This window comes from Xyrauchen texanus, chromosome 34, assembly GCF_025860055.1.
Source record: "Xyrauchen texanus isolate HMW12.3.18 chromosome 34, RBS_HiC_50CHRs, whole genome shotgun sequence".
Lineage (NCBI taxonomy): Eukaryota > Metazoa > Chordata > Actinopteri > Cypriniformes > Catostomidae > Xyrauchen > Xyrauchen texanus.
Window position 1 is genome coordinate 31,321,564 of NC_068309.1, and position 22,928 is coordinate 31,344,491.

The 22,928-nt window shown below is 43.3% G+C and overlaps 1 protein-coding gene and 1 long non-coding RNA gene across 3 annotated transcripts in view; one reads left to right on the forward strand and one right to left on the reverse strand.

Moving 5' to 3' along the window:
- The window catches only part of LOC127627493 (neuronal vesicle trafficking-associated protein 2-like), a 69,490-nt gene extending 48,222 nt beyond the window's left edge, over nucleotides 1–21,268 (forward strand). Inside the window, exons 4-5 of the mRNA XM_052103895.1 lie at nucleotides 17,910–18,020; nucleotides 20,186–21,268. Of these exons, the coding sequence (XP_051959855.1) occupies nucleotides 17,910–18,020; nucleotides 20,186–20,377 (303 nt within the window). The 3' untranslated portion in view covers nucleotides 20,378–21,268. The remainder of the gene's footprint in view (nucleotides 1–17,909; nucleotides 18,021–20,185) is intronic.
- On the reverse strand, nucleotides 9,655–10,536 carry LOC127627494 (uncharacterized). Of its 2 annotated transcripts, none has more exons than XR_007968560.1 (3): nucleotides 10,182–10,536; nucleotides 9,948–10,142; nucleotides 9,655–9,869 (listed from the first exon to the last, which is right to left on the reverse strand). It is a non-coding gene; the product is annotated as an uncharacterized LOC127627494 (long non-coding RNA). The 2 variants fall into 2 exon arrangements; XR_007968559.1 differs by having other exon boundaries at nucleotides 9,909–10,142.
- Nucleotides 21,269–22,928: the final 1,660 nt, after the last annotated feature.

Genomic DNA, 22,928 nt, shown 5'->3' on the forward strand with positions numbered 1-22,928 from the left:
TAATTACAGTTGTTAAAGATAAAAGACTCTGTGGGTTGAAAGCACTCTGGCAATGTTCTCCTCACAAGCTCTCTTTTCTCCTTTTATAAATAATATTTGTCTTATAGGTTGTTTATTTTTCCCCTTACAATTTGTGTATTTCCGAAGAGACCCAGGCTAAATGGCTCATATTAAGATACAGTAATTGGAGTTGAACATGACATTTCTCTCATACCCACGAGGATGTTTTTTTCATTCCTGTCACTTCTACTTGTATGAAACGGAGACTTCTATCAGTGTGGCAAACAGTGATTGTTATTAACAGTGCGGTATTAATAATTAAGATTGTTTTGGCTCAGCCTATTCAAAACACTGAATATGGAATAGTCATGGTAATTAGCCCATAATTAGGTTGTAATATTAGCTTCAGGCCCCAAAGCATAAGGAGTAAGTTTGGTTACCTCTTAAGCACTCTTAAATGGGAAGTGTGTAATTTCTGTTTAACTCTCTGCATAAATAATGGACCTTATTGATGAAACACGAGTAGAACAAATTTCTGTGCAAGTCGTAACCATTTTTATGTAACTTGTCATATTCAATTCAATAAGACAATTTACAAAAGAATAGATTTATGAACATGTTATACAGAAATTTGTTCTGCTTGTTTTTCATGCACTGAAAAATTTCTAACTATAAACGTCAAAATTAAGACAAAATTTATCAAGTATAAAATAAATACTATTAAAAATGTCAGAATAGGTAAAAGGGTTGCACATTCCCCCTAAATTAAACTTTCAGACAGTAGGGACTAACTAGTTGGAGACAAAATGTTGAATTGTAGTTGATAAACTTATATTTTCCTATAAATTAAAGAGAAAAAATTACTGAAATAACTTACAGGGTTAAATGGTTGAGCTTGGCAAATACCACAATTTTTGTAAAAAAAAAAAAAAAAAAAACCTTGGTGATTCTTATATAACCGGTCTAGAAAATATACTGGTCTTATTTTACTCCAAAATCAGAAGAAAATAATAAGAAATTATATTTTGCATACAGACAATGAAGTCTATTAAGATTTTTTTCATTGTGACATTATTTTCATGACAGTTAAGCACTTTTTACTTCCAAATTCTCATTACCATAATGTGAAAAATAAGGTCATTATGATACTTTCTCTATATAAAAACCTTAAAATATATACATTATTTAAATTGTAAATTAGTTATACATCATAGTAGTAGGGGTGGGCGATATGACCAAAATCTTATATCACAATATGAATAATTTTGTATCACAATAACGATATATATCACAATATATTTACATTTTTCAAAACAATCACTAAAATTGGGTTTATATATTAAGTCAAAAATATGGTAATGCCTATTTTCTTATATAATCCAGTCAGTGAATTAAATACTTTATAAATGGAAACTACTTCCTCTTTTATAATTTTCTCTTTATTTGGAACTTGACAAACAGTCAAAGTTAAAAAAACAAAAGTCAATTTGGTTGAAATTTGAATGGTTTGTTTCCTAACATCTACATTTTATTAAGGGTGATTATTTTTAGTTTTTACCCACATGACACACAGTAATTGTCATGACACCGTGTTTTATCTGTTTTTCTAGTCAGTGTTGGTTAGAATGTCATGCTGTCTAGACGTTTGAGATGTTTTTACATCCTCCATAAGTTAAAAAAAACTTGAGTAAGTAGAATTCCAATGTGTCACGTAAGTTTTGTGGTTTGTGCTGTCGCAAATAGAAAGAAACCGGATTGATTAGCATGAGTGATTCTGTTATGCACACTGCAACCCTGTCTCTAGAACACAAACAGAAAGCCCACTAGAGACGATAAACCAAAATGTATAACGGTTGTTACATTTCTACAGGTTTATCGTGTCTACAGGTATTGCTAACCCCTACATAGTAGTACTGCCTTCCAATCTAGCTGATTTCCCAGTATCATCTAAGCACTCCCATTGACTACCTGCTAAATCTAAATAGTGAATTCATTGATTTGGTCTGTGCATGGATCGCGGAGGGTAGAATGAACCTCCAAATATCATACACAATGAGATTGAAACAGTCACGGATTGACTGTTTCAGAAGCGGAGGCAACTGAGACTTGTCCTCTGCCATCCAGATTGAGGTGAGTAACCGCACCACCACGAGGACCTACTAAGTAGTGGGAATTGGGCATTCCAAATTGGGAGAAAAGGGGATAAAAATAATTTTTTATAAAAGAACACAATTAAGAACAGTGCTGCTCTATGCAAATATAGCAGACCTGAGTATGCCACCAACTAGAGTGAAGCACAATGTAATGTAATGTAATGTAATGAAGGTTAAAGTTTTTTAGCAAGTACATTCGCTGAATGCAGATGGTGCTGGTGTAGTGGGCTAAAGCACATAACTGTTAATCAGAAGGGTGCTGGTTTGATCCCCACAGCCACCACCACTGTGTCCTTGAGCAAGGCACTTAACACCAGGTTGCTCCGGGGGGGTTGCTTTGGATAAAAGCGTCTGCCAAATGCATAAATGTAAATGTAAAAAAACACTCTAACATTATTAAAAACAATGGGACATGTACAAGTAAAACGTATGGCAGTAATGAGAATTGGGGGTAAACTAGCTACTTCTCTTGCTAGGTTAATTTTAAGTTAGATAAAAGTAAAAATAAACAGCCTAGTGTTTTCCATTCCCTTGACATCTAATGCAATGTGTCACTATGATTCTCCCTAGCCTCGCTCACTCACTCTATTCCACCTCTTTATGTCTGTAGCAAATGCTTAGGTACAGATCAAGCTTAAGATTATAAATCCAACAACTGTTTTTCTCAGAGTCTCTGCGCTCTTTTCCTCTCTTAATCTTAAACAATCAAAAAATCCAGGGCTGGAGGAGAGGACTATTTTGAAAGCAGATGTCTGAGGCATTATTTATTGAATTAAGCCAGAAGCTGGATATCTTTTTAATTCTCTGTGGTTAGGCTTGACACGTCTCAGAACAGACTTACTCTGGGAAAATGAGTCTTCTGCCCTTTCTAGCTCAAAGATGCATTGATTTATTTATTGACTGGCTTCACACTGCTTTGTGGGAAATGCTGTAATGCGGCAGGAGTAGATATGAATCTCTGAGTCTCAGACCCCCTAAGGAAAGTGTGACTGATGGACTGCTCACACATATGGAGTGGAAAGTGGTCTAGTGGTGTGTAGGGGATTGTTGGAGTTGCGCTAGAGTGGAGACAGCGGGACAAGGCCAGCAACAAGGGAGACTAAGCCAAAACTATCCTGGAATTCTTAAAATGAAAGCACGGGGGGAGATGGGGAGGGTGCACTGTCCAAATAATCCACTTATTATAAGTGCTGTCAATTTATAAATTTTTTTTTTTTTATTAATTCAAATAATTACAGTTAACTGTATTTATAAATATGTACAAAAAAAGGCCACATACAGGACACGTGATGCAAATCTCATCAGCAGCAGATGGCACGAGCACTGAATGCACACAGCCTGATTTTTCTAACCATTTAAACTTGATTTTCTTGTCACGAAGAAGCGTTAGAAGATGTAATCACCGCTAAACATCAGGAGATTAAGGTAAAAAAAAACAATAGTAGATACAGATACAGGATACAGTTTATAAAATATGCATTCCTCTTCACTCCTTTTTGGCCTGTACAACTGAAAACAACTCACTTGGCCACTTGGGGCAGTGTTTTCTAATTTCGGCTAGCACAGACCAATTTTAGTTTAAGAAATTTCAACTTACTGTTTCAGGTTTCACTGTGAGATCAGCCTGAATACACCTCCCTCATTTCGTTCCAAACACTGTCTTTTTTCTGTGGTATTCAAAAGCTAGATTTGTTTAAAGTTAGGTTTAAATAATGATGGGAACTGTAGTTTTGTTGCAAACGCTTGCCGTGCTTTAAACAGCTAAATGAGTATTGTTTTCTGACAAGTTTTATCGTTATTCTTTATTAACAGTACAAATTTTTTTTCTAAAACCTTAAGTGAAACTTAGTTATTACCAATAACAATTTGCTTACTTGGAAACGCCCCTTACTTGGAAATTCAGGGATCAATGAAAATCCAGAGTTCCCTATCTGTCACTCACTTGAAGTTGTGTTGATGTAGTGACACTAGGGGTCGCTCTTGGGAGCCACAAACACCTCTGAAATTTGAGAAAAGTCCAATCAGAATTGGCAAGTAGAATTTGCATGCCACTCCCCTGACATACGAGTATAAAAGGAGCTGGCTCGCAACCACTCATTCAGATTTTTTTCTTCGGAGCCGACTTGGAGTGTGGCGGCCTCCTGGGCCTTGAACAATGGCACCTCTCTAGCAGATATCTGTAGAGCAGCTAATACATTTGTGAGATTTTATAATTTTAAGGTTGAGCTGGTTTCGTCCTGTGTTTTGTCAGGTGTGAACAGGTTAGTATGCGGGATAGCTGGCTGGGTGTACCGCTTCATACAGTGACTTTCCCCTCCCTGAGGGGAAGATGTGCACTTTTTTCCCCCATGTGAGATTCAGAGACCAGTGAGCCCTGGATGTCTCTCTTCCTCAGCCCTCTGGCAGGCAAATTCTGTGGAGAAATTTTATGCCATACCCGGTACGTGCGCTAGTATGCCCTGTACTTGGATAGGTGCTCCACATGTGCTCTTTTACCGTGGGTAACCCCATGTGATGGTATGGTTTCTCTGTTGGTAAACCTGCATCTTCCTTGGGCAGAGCCCCCTCTTCACTTTGGGTAGGACCTACCACGGGGACTTCACTTACTGCCGGTCGGTAAGTCAATATGATGTATTCTCCACACGTTACCTCCCCTTCGGCAGGGTGTGGTCTCTGCTGTGTCTTTCCCCTATGGGAAAGGACATCCTCCCTGACGTGGATACATATGGTCCCAGCTGAATGATTTTCCATTTTTGTAGGAGAAAAAATAAGAGAAGAGGCCAAGGCTGGCGCAGCCTATTTCCACTATGAGTTTGTCCTGTCCCCGGGGTCTGAGGGACCGTACGACGTCTGTGGGGTATTGGGGAAGGTTATGTGGGGGCTGGGTGCACTTGCTACGAGGCATGCAGTGGCTTGCCTGCATCTGCACCACCAGTCCACGTAACACAGTTCAGCTGGTTGAGGCATTTTGAATAGGGACCCCTAGTGTCACAACATCGGCATAACGTCGAGTGAGTGACAGATAGGGAATGTCTTGGTTACTGTCCTCCCCCTTGCCACAACGCTGAGCTACCTGCTGAAATGGCCGGGACCTGGTCTCGGCTCCTCCGCGCATAACCTGAATGAGTGGTTGCAAGCCAGCTCCTTTTATACCCATATGTCCGGAGGAGTGGCATGCAAATTCCACTCACCAATTCCCATTGGCCTTTTCTCAAAGATCAGAGGTGTTTGGGGCTCCCAAGAGTGACTCCTAGTGTCACTACATCGACACAACATCTCGTTCCCTCCATCAGGAAACTAAGGTTACGACAGTAACCATGACATTTTCAACTCGTTCATGTGCATTCAACACGATCATTCTTACAAAACTTGAATGCACTATGTCTCTTGCTCACCTCGCCACACCTAATACAGAGCACTGTCTGTTAAGTCAATGACTGCCTGCGCAGCTGCATCTGGTTTCTGACTTAGGATACAGTACTTTATATAGAGCCACAGCTTAAAGCAGTCTGGCTCATTCAAATCCAATTTAGTTAGCAAAGCTAGTAAACAAGTGCCAGACATATTATAAACCAAAGAAATGGTTGTGGCCCTGTGAGCCTAATATCTAGGAGTAAATGAAATTGTGTAGTAATCACAGTAATTATACAAATGCATCTTGAATGAACAATCTTAGCCATTAGAGCAAGGTTATAACACAAAATATCTCTTTTCAAATGTGTAATCAATGAGCTGGGCAAATGGTGACCTGAACTTCAGAACATTTAAGATCTTGCAGCATTTATTAAAAAGTAAAGCAGTGGCGAGGCAAATAATGTTATAGAATGAACATATTGGGAAGAGAATGGAGGAAACAAGAGGTTGAGGGTGAGGACAGACTCAATACAAAAAGACCTTGATGTCTTGTGAGAGTAAACAGTAAGATCTCACTATCAACTTTGGTTGTGTTAACATTCCTCTTTATGTGTCATATTAACATCTAAACTTTTTTTGACTAGTTTTGTTTTTATTGCCAAATAAATAAAATCAAGAAAAGCTGAGCGCACACTACAAGACGGAAGCTCATCACCCTTTGATTTTTTTAAAGGAATAGTTACAAAGAAATAGAAACAGCCACTTCTAGGCTGAAAATCTAGGCTGGGCTTAACAGTATGGACTGTTTTTTTATTTTTTTGCTGGTCCAGTTGTAGTAGTTCAGATTTTACTTGACCTGCTTGTACAGGGATTCCACACGTTATGAAAAACCTGGAATTTCACAAAGCAGTTTTCCAGTCACGGAAAATTAGAAAAATATGTTAATGTCCTGGAAAATAATCATTTGTTCTGGGAAATATTTTAGTGTAATTTAACTGTTTGACATTGTCGATAACAAGGTTTTTGTTACATGGTCGACAACTTCATGTTGTTCTAAACGGAAATTCCATATCGAGCCTGTACATTCCAAGTACACTTGAACTAATGCAAATTTGTTAGTCGGAGCTCTAAAGTCTGAGTCGGTGTGCCCCATGCTCCCCTCAGAACTGAGCTTTAGTCCGCTACTAACCTGGTTGTAGAAACATGGACTTAATGTAATCTACTAAAGACAATAATTTCAGTGTAAATTAGAATAAACTCAAATGTAACAATTTATTTACCAGGTTAAATAATACATTCATCAATAATAAGTCCAATTTAAAAACTACACACAGTAATTGTGTGGGATATCTGACTACAGACTCCCCGAGCTCTTGGACAGCCTTCCTTATATACCAAACGATTCTATTGTTTTTTCAGATGTGTTTGTTTGATGTTATCCAGGATTTGGTACAATTTAGGGAGTTGTAAGTAGACCTTTGAAACTTGTGATTGAGTAGGTAATTTGATGTTTACAAAGAATGTACCTAATCAGCATACAGCATCTGGTCTCTGTGAGAGATTTGGGACTGGCATGTCCCTGATAGAATACAATATTTTACTAAGTTCTTAAATCTTACTTGTGATTTGACTTTGCTGATAGGGAATGAGACTGTTTTACCAGTTGCACTGAGACCTCTTGAATGATACCAAACATGTTTGATCATTTTACATTACAGAACAGGGTAAGTCATAACTTACCTTAGGTGAGGTATGTAAGAGAGGGGGGCATATGTGAGTGAGATTTACATTTCATGGTCCTTAATCAGTAAGGTATGTTGTCTCAGGTGGAGATGCTCTTCTGTGTGAGAGTTTTACGATGTTGGTTCCGGCAGAGTTCTTTGACTTTTACTGGAAATGGCGCCTTTTGGGCGTGGACATTCTGGTACCAGCCTTCAGTGTTAATTTACAATTTCTTTTTTTATTTTTGTAATAATTTTTTTTATATGTTTTTTTTTAATGTAGTCAATATTTCATATTCATATTCATTAATTTTAGGCAGTTTTACTCTGACAGTTGTATTGGCATGCAATTTTAATAAGATTCATGTTTATTTTGTAACAAGAAACAACATAAAAATGAAAACCCGAACTCCTGAAATAATAACATAGAATTAATAAACTAAAGTATTAGTTACTTTTTAGAAGTTACACTTTTGTGAATTCCTCACATTTAGACAGTTTAGGATATTTCATTATCTGCATTAATACACCCAACATTCCAGTGTAGATGAGCTATTTGATTAAACCACCACATGAATTATGGTTTTCCAAACATGGATTATACTGACCCCAAAAACAGACACTGGGGACCAAGAAAAATAAAAACAACAAAATAAACCTTAGAATCTTGAGGCTCGTTATTGGGAGGGTACTTTAATGATGACTAAACTTGGTGGGGGTAGGATTAAAAACAAATGTTAACAGATGTTAGTATGTCACAAACATTCTGTCCTAAAAGTCTAAGTGAATTTTTGAAGTCTGGATTTGATTTACCAAAATGAGGCTTTTACCGCTCCATATCCTTCTTTGTTAAAATGAGGGTGATTGTAGTGTCTGTGAAGACAGTCAAGCATAAATAATCTGCAGAAAGCCAATGAGTGTCACGAACCCCGCTCCTCTGCCCCATCTCCGCTTCCTCGAGCACGCACCCATACACTCCGTGAGCATGCTCGCTTCCCGCTTCCTCGCTCCGCCCCTTGAGCTCGTACGCTCTGTTTCCTCCCTCACGAGCTCACACGCTCGTTCTGCTATTACGAGCTCTCGCTCGTAAACTCTCTCCCCCCTCTGACTCATGCTCTCGTCTCACTCGCTGCAGCCTGAACATTATGACCACCTGCACTCACGCGCTTCTCAATCACCCCTTTATTATGTACACCTGCACTCGTCCCATCACCTAGTTATTCGTTTCACCTGCACCGCTCGTTTGTTCCCCTATATATATCACAACCCTTTCGTTTCACTCGGGTTGGTTATTGTATGTATTTAGTTCCCCGTATCGTTGCCCTGCTAGTCTCGTCTAGTTTTGACCTCCCTACTGTTTTACCTCTTAGCTTGCCAACTTGTTCCCCTGTCTCCGTTCCCACTTGTCCCTAGTTGTTAACTGTTTTCCCGTCCTCGACCCTCTTGTTATTGTTATCTTGATTCCCGGCTTTTGACCTCACGCTTCCCACGACTACTCTTCATTGGATTTGCCCCTTGTTTGTACGTTTGTCTGGACTGCTTTTTTATTTAATAAAGCGGTTTTCAACCAACATTGTGACTGTCTCATCTTGTGTGTGTGTGACCGGGTTACAGAATAACCAACCTCACCGTAGACAGTCACAATGCGTCACGCGGATGTTTCGCGCAGCTCACTAGAGCGGAGAGGCACGTCACATTCGGCGCAAGGAGCTACAGTTTGGAGGCAGGACCAAGCGCTCACGGCCCAGGGGCAGCAGGTATGTGCGTTGTCTGATTTATGTCACACTGTTTCACCTGTGTCTGCCCCTGAGCCCGTTTATGCCTCCAGCGCATTTCTGAGCGCCGTGAGCCTTCAACCCCCTGAGAGGTTTGACGGCTCTTCGGACGCTGACCAAGGGGTTTTTCTGCGAGGCAGCGGTTGTGTAACCCATAACCCCGCCCTCGGCATTATGGACCCAGCGGCCCAACTCGTGGGTTTGCGTCAGGGGAGCCAAACCGTGGAGGCTTATATTATGGATTTTTGTGTCCTGGCGTACCAGGTGAATTTTAATGAGGTGGCTCTGAAGACCATTTTTCAATGTGGTCTGAATGAGCCAACCTCATCATTAATGCCTGGTGGTCGCTGCCCCCTTAACCTGGCTCAGTTTATTGACCTCGCCCTACTGTACTCTGGTTCCTCGTTCACTGTGGGGGAGGCAGACACTGAACCAGCGCTCCACACCAAGACCCCCGTCTCGAAGCCTACCACGGCCCCAGTCCCGAGGCCTGACACGGCCCCAGTCCCTAAGCCTGACACGGCCCCAGTCCCGAGGCCTGTCACGGCCCCAGCCTCGAAGCCCGCCACGGCCAACGAGCCGGCGCCCATGCCCGCCACGGCCAACGAGCCGGCGCCCATGCCCGCCACGGCCAACGAGCCAGCGCCCATGCCCGCCACGGCCAACGAGCCAGCGCCCCTGCCCGCCACGGCCGGTGAGCCAGCGCCCATGTCTGCCACGGTCAGCGAGCCAGCGCCTGTAGCCTCGACCCCCCCTGAGCCAGCGCCTGTAGCCTCGACCGTCCCCATGGCCACGTCCCCTGTTGGCCGAAGACGTAAGAGAAGGAAGAGGGCCCCTTCTCCCCAGTCTCGTCTGGTGCTCAAGACCTCTGCTCCGCCCTCAGAGTCTTCCACGGCTCTGCAGACCTCTGCTCCGCCCTCAGAGTCTTCCACGGCTCTGCAGACCTCTGCTCCGCCCTCAGAGTCTCCCACGGCTCTGCAGACCTCTGCTCCGCCCTCAGAGTCTCCCACGGCTCTGCAGACCTCTGCTCCGCCCTCAGAGTCTCCCACGGCTCTGCAGACCTCTGCTCCGCCCTCAGAGTCTCCCACGGCTCTGCAGACCTCTGCTCCGCCCTCAGAGTCTCCCACGGCTCTGCAGACCTCTGCTCCGCCCTCAGAGTCTTCCACGGCTCTGCAGACCTCTGCTCCGCCCTCAGAGTCTCCCACGGCTCTGCAGACCTCTGCTCCGCCCTCAGAGTCTCCCACGGCTCTGCAGACCTCTGCTCCGCCCTCAGAGTCTCCCACGGCTCTGCAGACCTCTGCTCCGCCCTCAGAGTCTCCCACGGCTCTGCAGACCTCTGCTCCGCCCTCAGAGTCTCCCACGGCTCTGCAGACCTCTGCTCCGCCCTCAGAGTCTCCCACGGCTCTGCAGACCTCTGCTCCGCCCTCAGAGTCTCCCACGGCTCTGCCGGGTTCTGCTCCGCCCTCAGAGTCTCCCACGGCTCTGCCGGGTTCTGCTCCACCCTCAGAGTCTCCCACGGCTCTGCCGGGTTCTGCTCCCCCTCAGAGTCTCCCACGGCTCTGCCGGGTTCTGCTCCCCCTCAGAGTCTCCCACGGCTCTGCCGGGTTCTGCTCGCCCCTCTGAGCCCTCCCGGGCTCCGCCTCACGAGTCTCCAAGGGCCCCTCACGAGCCTCCTAGGGCTCCTCCTCACGAGCCTCCCAGAGCTCTACCCCTCAAGTCCCTCAGGGCTCCACCCCTCAAGCCTCTCACGGCTCGCCTCTCCGAGTCTCTCAGGGCTCCATCCCTCGAGTCTTTCATGGCTCCACCCCTCAAGCCTCTCACGGCTTCGCCTCTCGAGTCTTTCAGGGCTCCATCCCTCGAGTCTTTCATGGCTCCACCCCTCAAGCCTCTCACGGCTTCGCCTCTCGAGTCTCTCAGGGCTCCTCCGCCTCTCAGGGCGTCCCCTCTCGAGTCTTTCATGGCTCCACCCCTCAAGCCTCTCACGGCTTCGCCTCTCGAGTCTCTCAGGGCTCCTCCGCCTCTCAGGGCTCCGCCCCTCGAGTCTCTCAGGGCTCCTCCCCCTCTCAAGCCTCTCAGGGCTCCCCTCTCGAGTCTTTCAGGGCTCCTCCTCCTCTCAAGCCTCTCAGGGCTTCGTCTCTCGAGTCTTTCAAGGCTCCCCCCCTCAAGCCTCTCGAGCCTCCCAGGGCTCGGCCACTAGAGGCTCCTATGGCTCTGCCTCCCGAGCCTCCTACGGCTCCCCCTCCAGAGCCTCCTACGGCTCCACCTCCCGAGCCTCCCAGGGCTCGGCCACTAGAGGCTCCTATGGCTCTGCCTCCCGAGCCTCCTACGGCTCCCCTCCAGAGCCTCCCTACGGCTCCACCTCCCGAGCCTCTCATGGCTCTGCTCCCAAAGACTCCAGAGCTTCCTAGGGCTCCGCCTCTTGAGCCTTCCACGGCTCCACCACCCGAGCCTCCTACAGCTCTGCTCCCTAAGACTCCAGAGCCTTCTAGAGATTCACCTCTCGAGCCTCCTACGGCTCCGCCTCTCGAGCCTTCCACGGCTCCACCACCCGGGCCTCCTACGGCTCTGCTCCCTAAGACTCCAGAGCCTTCTAGAGATTCGCCTCTGGAGCCTCCTGCGGCTCCGCCTCTAAAGCCTCCCTTGGCTCCACCTCCAGAGCCTTCCAGGGCTTCACCTCTGGAGCCTCCTACGGCGCCACCTCCCCGGCTCTGCCTCCAGAGCCTACCAGGGCTTCACTCCTGGAGCCTTCTACAGCGCCACCTCCCACGGCATCACCTCCCCGGCTCTGCCTCCAGAGCCTACCAGGGCTTCACTCCTGGAGCCTTCTACAGCGCCACCTCCCACGGCGTCACCTCCCTCGGCTCTGCCTCCAGAGCCTTCCAGGGCTTCACCTCTGGAGCCTCCTACGGCGCCACCACCATGGGCTCCACTTCCTGAGCCTTCCAGGCCTTCAGCCCCTAAAGCCTCCTTCGGCTCCACCTCCAGAGCCCACCAGGGCCTCGCCCCTGGGCCCTCCTGCGACTCCACCTCCCTCGGCTCCGTCTCCTGAGCCTTCCTCGGCTCTGCCTCCGGAGCCCCCGAGCCTCCCTCGGCCGCCTCTTCTGTCTCTCAATTCCCCGCCTGCCGAGTCTCTCACGGCTCCGCCTTCCAAGGCTCAGTCTCCCAAGTCCTCCACGACTCCGCCTTTTACGGCTCCGCCCCTGAAACCTTTCCTCACTGGGTCTTGCCTGCTCCCCTTGTTACCGTTCCTCTACCTGTCCTGTGGCCTCTTCCCTGGCCTCCGGACCCTATTCCTGTCCGGTGGTCACCTTCCAGACCCCCGGACCCAGTCCCTGTCCTCCAGTCACCTTCCAGACCTCCTGACCCAGTCTCTGCCCTATGGCTGCCCCCTAGACCTCCCGACCACCCGCCTGTCCACTATGTTCCCCTGACCTTGCCTTGAACTGCCCGTTGACCCCCATGGACTGTTTCATTCCCCTTTTGTGCCTTCTGTCCCCTCGAGCTCACACGCTCGTTCTGTCCCCTCGAGCTCACACGCTCGTTCTGTCCCCTCGAGCTCACACGCTCGTTCTGTCCCCTCGAGCTACGCAACCCAGCGTGGCCGTCAGGAGCCGTCCTATTCAGAGGGGGGAGTACTGTCACGAACCCCGCTCCTCTGCCCCATCTCCGCTTCCTCGAGCACGCACCCATACACTCCGTGAGCATGCTCGCTTCCCGCTTCCTCGCTCCGCCCCCTTGAGCTCGTACGCTCTGTTTCCTCCCTCACGAGCTCACACGCTCGTTCTGCTATTACGAGCTCTCGCTCGTAAACTCTCTCCCCCCTCTGACTCATGCTCTCGTCTCACTCGCTGCAGCCTGAACATTATGACCACCTGCACTCACGCGCTTCTCAATCACCCCTTTATTATGTACACCTGCACTCGTCCCATCACCTAGTTATTCGTTTCACCTGCACCGCTCGTTTGTTCCCCTATATATATCACAACCCTTTCGTTTCACTCGGGTTGGTTATTGTATGTATTTAGTTCCCGTATCGTTGCCCTGCTAGTCTCGTCTAGTTTTGACCTCCCTACTGTTTTACCTCTTAGCTTGCCAACTTGTTCCCCTGTCTCCGTTCCCACTTGTCCCTAGTTGTTAACTGTTTTCCCGTCCTCGACCCTCTTGTTATTGTTATCTTGATTCCCCGGCTTTTGACCTCACGCTTCCCACGACTACTCTTCATTGGATTTGCCCCCTTGTTTGTACGTTTGTCTGGACTGCTTTTTTATTTAATAAAGCGGTTTTCAACCAACATTGTGACTGTCTCATCTTGTGTGTGTGTGACCGGGTTACAATGAGGGATGTGGTAGAGGCTTTTAGCATGTGCCGCCACAGTGGCTTTCACCTGAAATGGCGTTTTATGTTTGAAATGGTCGTCCTGTTTTTTCATGCCTACAGAAAATGTGCAAATTGTCCACAGCATACATTCTATGTACATACAGTAGCAATATTAAGAGTAGAAAGCTAGTATTCTCTTCAAAATATTTCCAATTCAAGACTTTCTCCCTTTCTCCATTGGTGGATTTGTTGCCAAATTTCCAGGCTCATGCTGAATTCACAAAAGAATACCTTTATGAAAATGTCATATCAGGGCATCGGACATAGGCTGATTTAAAATGCTAAAGTGGTTCAAATTTAGATGCTTCTCAGTGCATGAAAGGCACTCAGCCATTTTGGCATAGTCCCCCCTTAACAACATGATACAAATGGGACCAATTTTGGCCAAGGACATCAAGCTGTATGCTTGTTCAATCTGTGCTGAGAGAGTAGATAAATTGAGTGCAAAATAACAGATTAAGGTCATCTGATTCTACTAATCCAGTATTGACACGATGCATAAATCTGTTCATATGGATATGGAGGACAATGATATTTATACTGGAAATCATGTCAAAACAAAAACAAACCCAAAACATATTTTGTTGCTGTGTATAATGAGGTGAAGACTATCACTCTCACCTTTCTGTTCACTTCAATCCATCTTTAACTCACACAAAAAAAACAGACTATCTCTTATTAATAAAGCTGCGTATAAGCCAATTTACATCACGATAAGAAATGCAGAGTGACATATATTACGATTCAATAAGTTGCAAGCCATCACGTGGATGAGTGTTCCCTCGACAGTGTTCATCAGCCAGATGCAGTTTCAATCTCTCCCCCTTAGATTGGGACAGAGTTTGTAGTTATGTACATGATCTGCTTCCATATTATTTTAACTTTAATAAAGCTATAACGCATTAAATGTAACTGCATTAAAGATGTAACGTCGGGGTGTTTTGCTCCAGCTCCACTTATTCCACATCGAGAGTACTTCTGTATTTACATATTTGGTATTTTTTTATAATTCAAACATACGTTGCGATCTTCATCACCTGACGTAATTTGGAAAGTTTAGTGTGCATCTGGACAGTGATTTGTGTAATTCTTCCTCATCTCAGTCAGACGTGAACTGCAGTGCTCCTCTCGTGTGTCATCTTTAGAGTTTAATGTGATGTTATGTTGCATTAAATGAGATCAAACGACTATTCGAGAACAAAAAGTTTTACTGAAAAATTAGTAGAACATCTGTCAACCAATGAGAATCAAGCATTCAACAGAACCGTGGTAATAGTACATTTTGTAACGTTTATCTTGAATTGTCTGCCATCTTGGGTGGAATTTTCCAATAAGCTCATTGGATTGCATTGCTTGTTTGAAGTACTGTGGCTTCAGTTGTTAATGGTGACTGTGATAAGTGATGGCCGTTTTTGATTGATTTAGAGAAATAGGCAGCAGTGCTTTGACCGAACACACAGGTTTCCATTTATGAAATAAGCGTTTTGAAAAATGAACATGTCAACTGGCTTTCTCTCATATATTTTTCATTACCATTTGCATAATTGTAATTAGTCGGTTGTCAAAATCATCCATTTGCTGCTTCTGGGAATAAACTGCTGAAAGTGGCCTTTATACCAAACTAATCGTCCCTGACAAATTAGTCCGGTCTGGCCCAGAATTGCCATCTTTAAGCCTCGGATTTCTGAGGACTGCATAGATTCCTTGTTTGAGCCGCTTTGTCGAGACAAGTGTATGACAGATTGCATTGCATCATGTGAGGTGAGTGTACTTGAAGTTGACATTGATGTGAAAAAAAATTAGCACTGCTTGGAGAAAAAGACAGCGATCATACTATTGTCTCCATCGAACCGTTTAGTCCCAGTACTGTCTTTGCATTTGCAGTTTCAAAACAAATTGGTTGGAAATTGGAGGGCTGTTTTGCATAGAGTTTCATAATGTCATTCATTTACTGATGTTTGATTTCTCTAATGTGAGGACATAATAAATGTATGTCTTTCACAAGTATGTGCAAAAGTTCTTAATTAATGCATCCAACATGTTTCTACACCACATTTAAACTCATATTGGAGATTGTAAAATTCCTTTTTATACTGCAAAAAAGTATATACTTAATAATTTTATTTACCAGTAAAAACATTTTTAAACAAGATAAAGATAAACATTTATCAGAGAATGTAGATAGATAATCTTGACAAATATTTTATTGAGCAATCAATAGCTGGGTGAACATAAAGATAAGCAGTTTTGTTATGAATACTGAATACCTATATGTTGTTTTAAGATTGTTTGAGGTTGTCTTGTTTCATTAGCATTTAATCCCTTGAGAAATAAACCTCTTTAAATGTATCATTTTATTTCTTATTTTCTAAGGACTGACATTTAATGATAGTGACTGATAGTTAATGTATTGTTATCACTTGAACTTAACCCTCAGAGACCCAAGCTTAGAGACTGATGATGTTTTTCCTTTTCTCCTACTTGAACATGTTTTTTTGGAAGCCACTGATTACAGATATGTAGATTAAGCATATTTTGTTTTGGAGTGGATTTATGTGACGTCTATGGGTGAAATCTAGAATTTTAAGCACGTTTTTCTTTTGACATTGTGGTTCTTTAGCAAGCTGTGACATTTAAAAGGAATTGCTTTTTGTATTTTATTTTTTATTTTAATAACAAATTAGCATTGTTTAAATGAGCATTTTAACATGTCGTCTTGGACTTACACTGACACCTAGCGGCGTGGATGCAGCATCATTTAAACACAATAGATTTAATTTAATGATGCTATTACAGAAAATAAATATTAAGAGTCAGCCATGATTACTTTAATCAATGAGTGAAAGTGTCAAATAACAGGACGGTAAATGAGATTAAGGCGGTGTCTCGTTTGGAAGGATGCATCCTCCGCAGGTCGTGTCCTTTGAAGGCTGCAGTATACTGAGCGTCCTTCTTTAAACAAGCCTCATTTAAATGAGACGGCCTTCGTAGGATTAACAGAAACGGAACGCAACATGTCTGCTATGACAGAACAGCACACTTTAACAAGCGCGAGTGCTTTGAGTGAGAAGGGAACAAAGTCCCTTTAGAAGGAATGCATGAGGTACATTTTAGGAGAGTTATAATGATGTAAGAGGAAAGAAAATATATTTTACAGGTGCACTTTTAGTCTAATACTTTATTTTAATTATATATTAATAGAATTATACATATTTACATATAAATAATTGTGGGTTGTGAGTGCCCAAGAAGGATACACCTCTTGCATCCTCCAAATATCTGTGAAAGAAGGTCACATTCAGAGGCTGCAATCAAAGTGTCCTACTCACGTTTCTGAAACGAGACAGCCTCGATGAAGTATGCGGCCGACAAATTTGACCTCCGGAGGACACATCCTTCCAAACGAGACAGCCTAAATGAGTAGTATTCAGCTGGTCATGTGATTCAAACATGGCAGCCCCTATGTGCGGACCCTCTCCATGTAGAATATAACATCTTTTATATGGTTACAGATATGACTGGAGACTTCATCTTTTGTAAGTGCTCATGATTTTATACATATGTTTCAAAATTACTATTAATTTCTTTAGGAGTAAAACATTTTTAATGAGGAAAATAATACTGATTGCACCTTTGATTACTGCAAACAAATGTTGCAATTCTGCTACGCTGGGTCTCTGAGAGATAAAGACCTCTAGATTTATAAAAGCAGGTGAGTTTTATCCAACCTAGTCTCATAGAATGAACGTTACTATAACAAAATATTTGCAAACTGAGTTTTATGTGCCACTTTCTATGTTTCACTGCAGTTTACTGGTGAAATGAACACTAGAGATGCTACAACAACTGTGTGTTTTATTCATTTTCACAAAAATCATGACATTTTTACTCACACTGCTATGTTATGATATCGAAACACTTTTACTCTTGAAATACGATACATTTTAATAGTTGTATTACAGACCCACCTATATTTACACACTTAATCCAATGTGATTAACTTCCGCTCTAGCTCACCTGATAAAGTGTTAGACTTTGGACTTGGAGATTGAGCCTGAAGCCCAGGCTAGGATGCTCAAAACTAAAGTTTAATTGATGCGAAAGTGCTATAGAAGCGACACAAAATGAATTGCTTGCTTCAGTAATTTGCTTTTCATGTTATATTTGCTTTTAAAACACTATCAGTTAGGTTTATCGTTGGCTTAGCGTAAGGATGTCTGTTTTGTTTACATCTCATGTACTATATTTTTAAACATTATTGGTTAAGTTTAGGTAAAGTTTTAGGTTAGGGAGGTACGTCTTACTCATTAAAACATCCATTTAATATTCACCTTAAAAGCCTCGTCTGATTACGACAACGTTTCACTCACTTTTGCCCTTTTGCTGGTTATTTCACTGGGAAACTAAGCCAAACGTGTAATGAAACACATCATTTTGGTTCACAAAAATTGTGCTGTTGTCACGTTAATTTCATGGCAGCAGGCTGTTTTTTTCAGTTGTAATAAACTATGTGCTTTTCTCACATACAGGTCACCATCCTTATTGTACTGGCCTTGGCCTTTTTGGCTTGCGTAGTGTTCCTGGTGGTGTACAAAGCCTTCACCTATGACCACACCTGCCCTGATGGCTTTGTGTACAAGGTAAGTGGATGCACACAGGACCTGTGTTCTTTTAATAAACTATTACGTCATGTCAGCTCTATTTAATGCCTACAGTTCGTCTTGGAAAACGAACATCTCAAAATCCTGGGATAAAGTTTTCACAGTAATTAACTAATTACATAGAAAGAAATGTAGGGGAGACTGGGGACAACACACTATGGGCCCTATTTTAAGAGCGCAAGCATTACGTGCATCGCCAATGTTCAATGGGCATTAAATAAGTTTTGAAAGGATATTCCATGTGCCATTTAATTCTGAGGTTCTTCTCTGGTTATTCCAGCATATGCGTCATATCTAGACCCTTCCCCCAAGCACCAACGATTTACACAAGACAGCACATTCATAAGACTTTGGGAGTGTAAATTGATTGTATGCAATGAATTAGAAGAATAGAAATATGGACTTAAGTTCTTTTGTGCATTAACTGCGTCCTTGAAGAATGCCAGTTATTTTTCTATGACAGTGACACACGCTCCTTTTATATGCATGGAAAATTTAATTCTCATAAGAATTTGGATGTGTGCGCCGTTAAATTATAATGTAAGTATTATTAATCATTTTCATCTACTGACACACAAATCATGGCTAGTATTAACAGTGATTGTATAAGTACACACTTCACTTCTACCAGTCGATTTTGTTTTTGAAAAAATAATATTTATTGAAACACGAACAAATTAAACCAAATATATTTCTAAATTCAAATTACACAAACAAAACGAAAATATAATCAAGACAAAGAAGTGGTCAAAAAAATCACACCAAATCCAAACATTTCACTCTCCACCATTTTCCACCCCTTTTGCAGTGACAACACATACGACAAAGGGAGGAAAAATATGTTTCTTATACCACAAAATAAAAAAAAATTACAATTAAAAAAACATGGTGATTTGTTGTAAAAAGGTACACACACAACAACAATGCTCAGTGTCAAAATTCTGCAGTGCCACAGGGCGCAACTCATATAGTTTTTCATTCAATTCAACCCAAATAATTTATCAAAGGACAAAGATTATTTACTCTAGCCATCACTGGATTATATATTGTGTATATGTTTCTTTCATTTAGCCTACATAATGTATTTCAGTTACAAGAATGTATTTGTGGTTCAACAGCTTGAATGAAAGACCTATTCAATGCTACATACAGAGACATTTCATAATAAACGTCACCCTTTCTTATTGTTCAGTTTGTGCAGTTTCATATACTAACCTACAAACTCATCAACGTCACTTTGTTCAAAAACCTTTATAATTTTGGACTGCCTTCTGATGCGCCACATCAGCTCGTCCTATGTGTGTTTTCAGGTGCCTTTCTTACCCATTACCAGCTTCGCTAAATGTTATATCAACCTCTTGTGGTCTCCCAACACTATTACGCCACACTTAAACAGAAAGCTACTTGAGTGAATTGGAAAGTATGTAAATTAGGCTTCTTATTTAAGTGTCAGCTAATTGAATGTATTGATGCCTCAAAATAGATAAAATGACATTCCAATCAATAATAGATATATTTAAATTTTATGGCATCCCTAGAGATCACATTTCCAAGAACTGGTGTAGACTCAAAATTGGTTGAAGGATTGTTCTGAAAGAGTCGTGGGTAACAGGTAAAAAACAATGCTATATGTTAGTAATAAAATGCAGCTAACCATATAAATGTGCATAGGTATGATAGCAAAATAAATACCATTAGCAACTTTTAAAGAAGTGCAGAAAAAGGATGTGTGCCCAATCAAACTCTACAGTATTTTGTGCAAATACTGTATGTCACTTGGAAATATGGCTAATGTAATATTTGGCCCATTATTTTTTCCATGTCTGAGGCTGGCAAATTATGCACTTATAAAATTGCCAATTGTCTTATGTCGTGTTAATACTCAAGTTTGTAGTTTCTCTGCCACTATAGCATCACCAAATGAAATTGCAAATATAATCACTGTTTTCAAACATATTCCAGAAAATGTCCCATTATTTTATTGGTTGTACAAACAGATTGTCCAGCCCCAATCTCACACCATTGGTTAAGTTGGATGGGTCACTCTGTGGATGAGATGAGCTCACTGTATTCTGTCTGAAAGGGAGATGATAGACAAAGAGAAACTCTAACATTTCACATTCCCACTTCCCATCTCCCCACAGCACAAGCGCTGTATTCCTGCCTCACTGGAGGCCTATTACACTGCCCAGGATGCCAACTCTCGTGGCCGCTTCTACACCGTTATCAGCCACTACAGCATGGCCAAGCAGACCACCTCCCGCTCCGTTTCTCCATGGCTCCCCGCTGGCACCAACCAACATGATGTCAAGCCTCCCAACACAGACAACCAATGAGATTATCAGTGTTGCCTTGTCATCACTTACATCACAAAGGAATTACCTACAATTTCCACATTGTTCCTTATATTCCCAATGGTTAATTTCTTTGCTGCGTAGTTTTTTATTTATCATTATTTATTGTACATTTTTGTACGTTTTGTATTCATTTCTGCTTGAACTATCCCTTTACAATATCATTTTGTTTGTACAAAGGCATGACTCTGCAATCTTGTCAAGCGTTATCCCCACATTGTCTGTGAGTGTCAATGACCCATTCTGAGAGCAGAATACCCATATGCCCTCATGTAGTTAGGTGACAATACAATCTCGAAAGGCATGATAAAAACAAAGAGAGTTTTTGTGCTAAAACATTTAAATACATGCTCTCACTTGTTTTAAACGTTTTAACAAAACCTACTGTACTTGTTACATTCAATTTTATGTACAACCTATTATGACATATTAATTAAATGCTGATATAGGATAACAGTAGAACAGCAAAAGAACATATAGCATATGTACAGAAAATATGGTTCCTACTTTGAACCTCAATGTAAATAACCTATGAGCCATGGTGTTTATCTCCGTCGGACACATTGTAATATCATCACTGTTTCTCAATGGATGAGCAGAAGTGTCTAGATCTTTGTGACTTGCTTTTGCTGGTGTCTATGCTTGCAATTAACCAGGGACAAAAACTTGGACTCTGAGATGATTTGGTGAAATGTCTGCCAAAGCTTGATTTTTCTGCTGTGTTCGGTCACAAGTCTGCTCTTTTTCCATTTTTATATTTGTTGTCAGAAAAAAAGGATTTTTGAAATGTTATGCTGTTGTTAGTTGAGATGTAGCAAAGCCTTGAGTATTTCTAATTGTGTATCCTCTTGGTTCAAGACAATAAAGATATACAAGGTGTTTAATTCTTGGGTCGTTTGGTTCTTGTTGAGGAATCTGATGGAAACTTCTGTTTTAGACTTTGCTCCTCAGATTTTTCTAATGAAAAATAAAAAGACCTTAATATTCTTATTTGTCTCCTGTAGAGTTTCGAAAGAGAACTCAACAATGTCACTAACAGTGTTGATTTTTTACAGGTTTATTTATTTATTTATTATATTTTTTTTATATAGTTTTAGTGTTTTGAGAAAAATAATTTTGTCAATATTTCAGTTTTACTCTGACTAAAATGGCATATAAATTTAGTCAACAAAAAAGTTGAGTTGACACTAGGGGTCGCTCTTGCGGAGCACGGCCATCTCTGATTTTGAGAAAAGGCCAATGAGAATTGGCGTGTGGAATTTGCATGCCACTCCCCCGGACATACGGGTATAAAAGGAGTGACGCTGCAAATACACATCAGGTATCGCATTGAGGAGCCGAGCCAAAGACCCGGCGCTTTCAGCGGATGATTCAGTATTGTGGCTAGCGGGAACACAACATCTCGTTCCCGCCATCAGGGAACGGAGGTTACGTCAGTAACCGAGACGTTCCACGTCTGTCACTCAGTCGACGTTGTGTCGCTGAGTTGACACTAGGGGTCCCATGGAAAACGCCACAGAGCTGAACCGAGTTACGCAGACAAGTGGTGAGAGACGGGCAAACCTCTGTGTACCTCGTAGCCAGCGCAGCAAGCCGTCGCATAACTACCCCAACACACTGGCAAGCATGAAGCGGTCACCTGCACCTAGGGGGAACAGCTAACTGCTCAGAAGTATAAGGACTGGCTGGCCCAGCCGGGGCCTTCTCTCTATTTTTCTCCCCTGTAAAAGGAACGCAATCGTTCGGCTGGGGGCCAATTATAAATGGTCCAAGCTGGGGGGTGTCCCTCCAAAGAGGAGGACACCGCGGAGACCACACCCGGCCCCGAGGGGGGGGGTTTAGGTGGAATACACACACGGTCTTACCAGCCAGCAGCAGAAGCACATCGTGTGGAACGGCGCCGTGGTAGACCCTACCCAAAGGAGGGGCCGAGGACCCTCTGTTCAAGGAAGACGCGGTTTGCCGGTAGGGAAACCATTTTGCGGGATATACGTCACACGGGGTTGCCGAAGGGGGCAACCAGTACATGTGGAGCACTTACCTCAGTACGGGGGCCTGGTGACGCCCGTACCGGGGCGGCAGTGAGCCTCTCCGAAGACTCAACGGCCGCTAGGCTAGGGAGGAATAACGTCCAGGGTTCACACTTCCTGCGAACGCAACTGGGGAAAAGAGCGCACGTCTTCACCTCAAGGGAAGGGAAAGGCGCTATGCACAAGCGATACACCCGGCCGGCTGACCCAAACTTACCTGTTTGTGTCACCTGATAACACATGGGACGAAACTGGCTCAACCCTGAGGTTATAGAACCTCGCAAAGGTGTTAGGTGTTGCCCAACCCGTGGCTCTACATATGTCTGCTAGAGAGGCGCCATGAGACAACGCCCATGAAGCCGCAACGCCCCTGGTAGAATGGGCTCGTAGGCCAGCAGGGGGCGGCACATGCTGGGCGTGGTATGCCATCGTGATGGCATCGATGACCCAGTGGGCGATCCTCTGTTTGGAGACAGCGTCCCTTCCGCTGTCCGCCAAAGCAA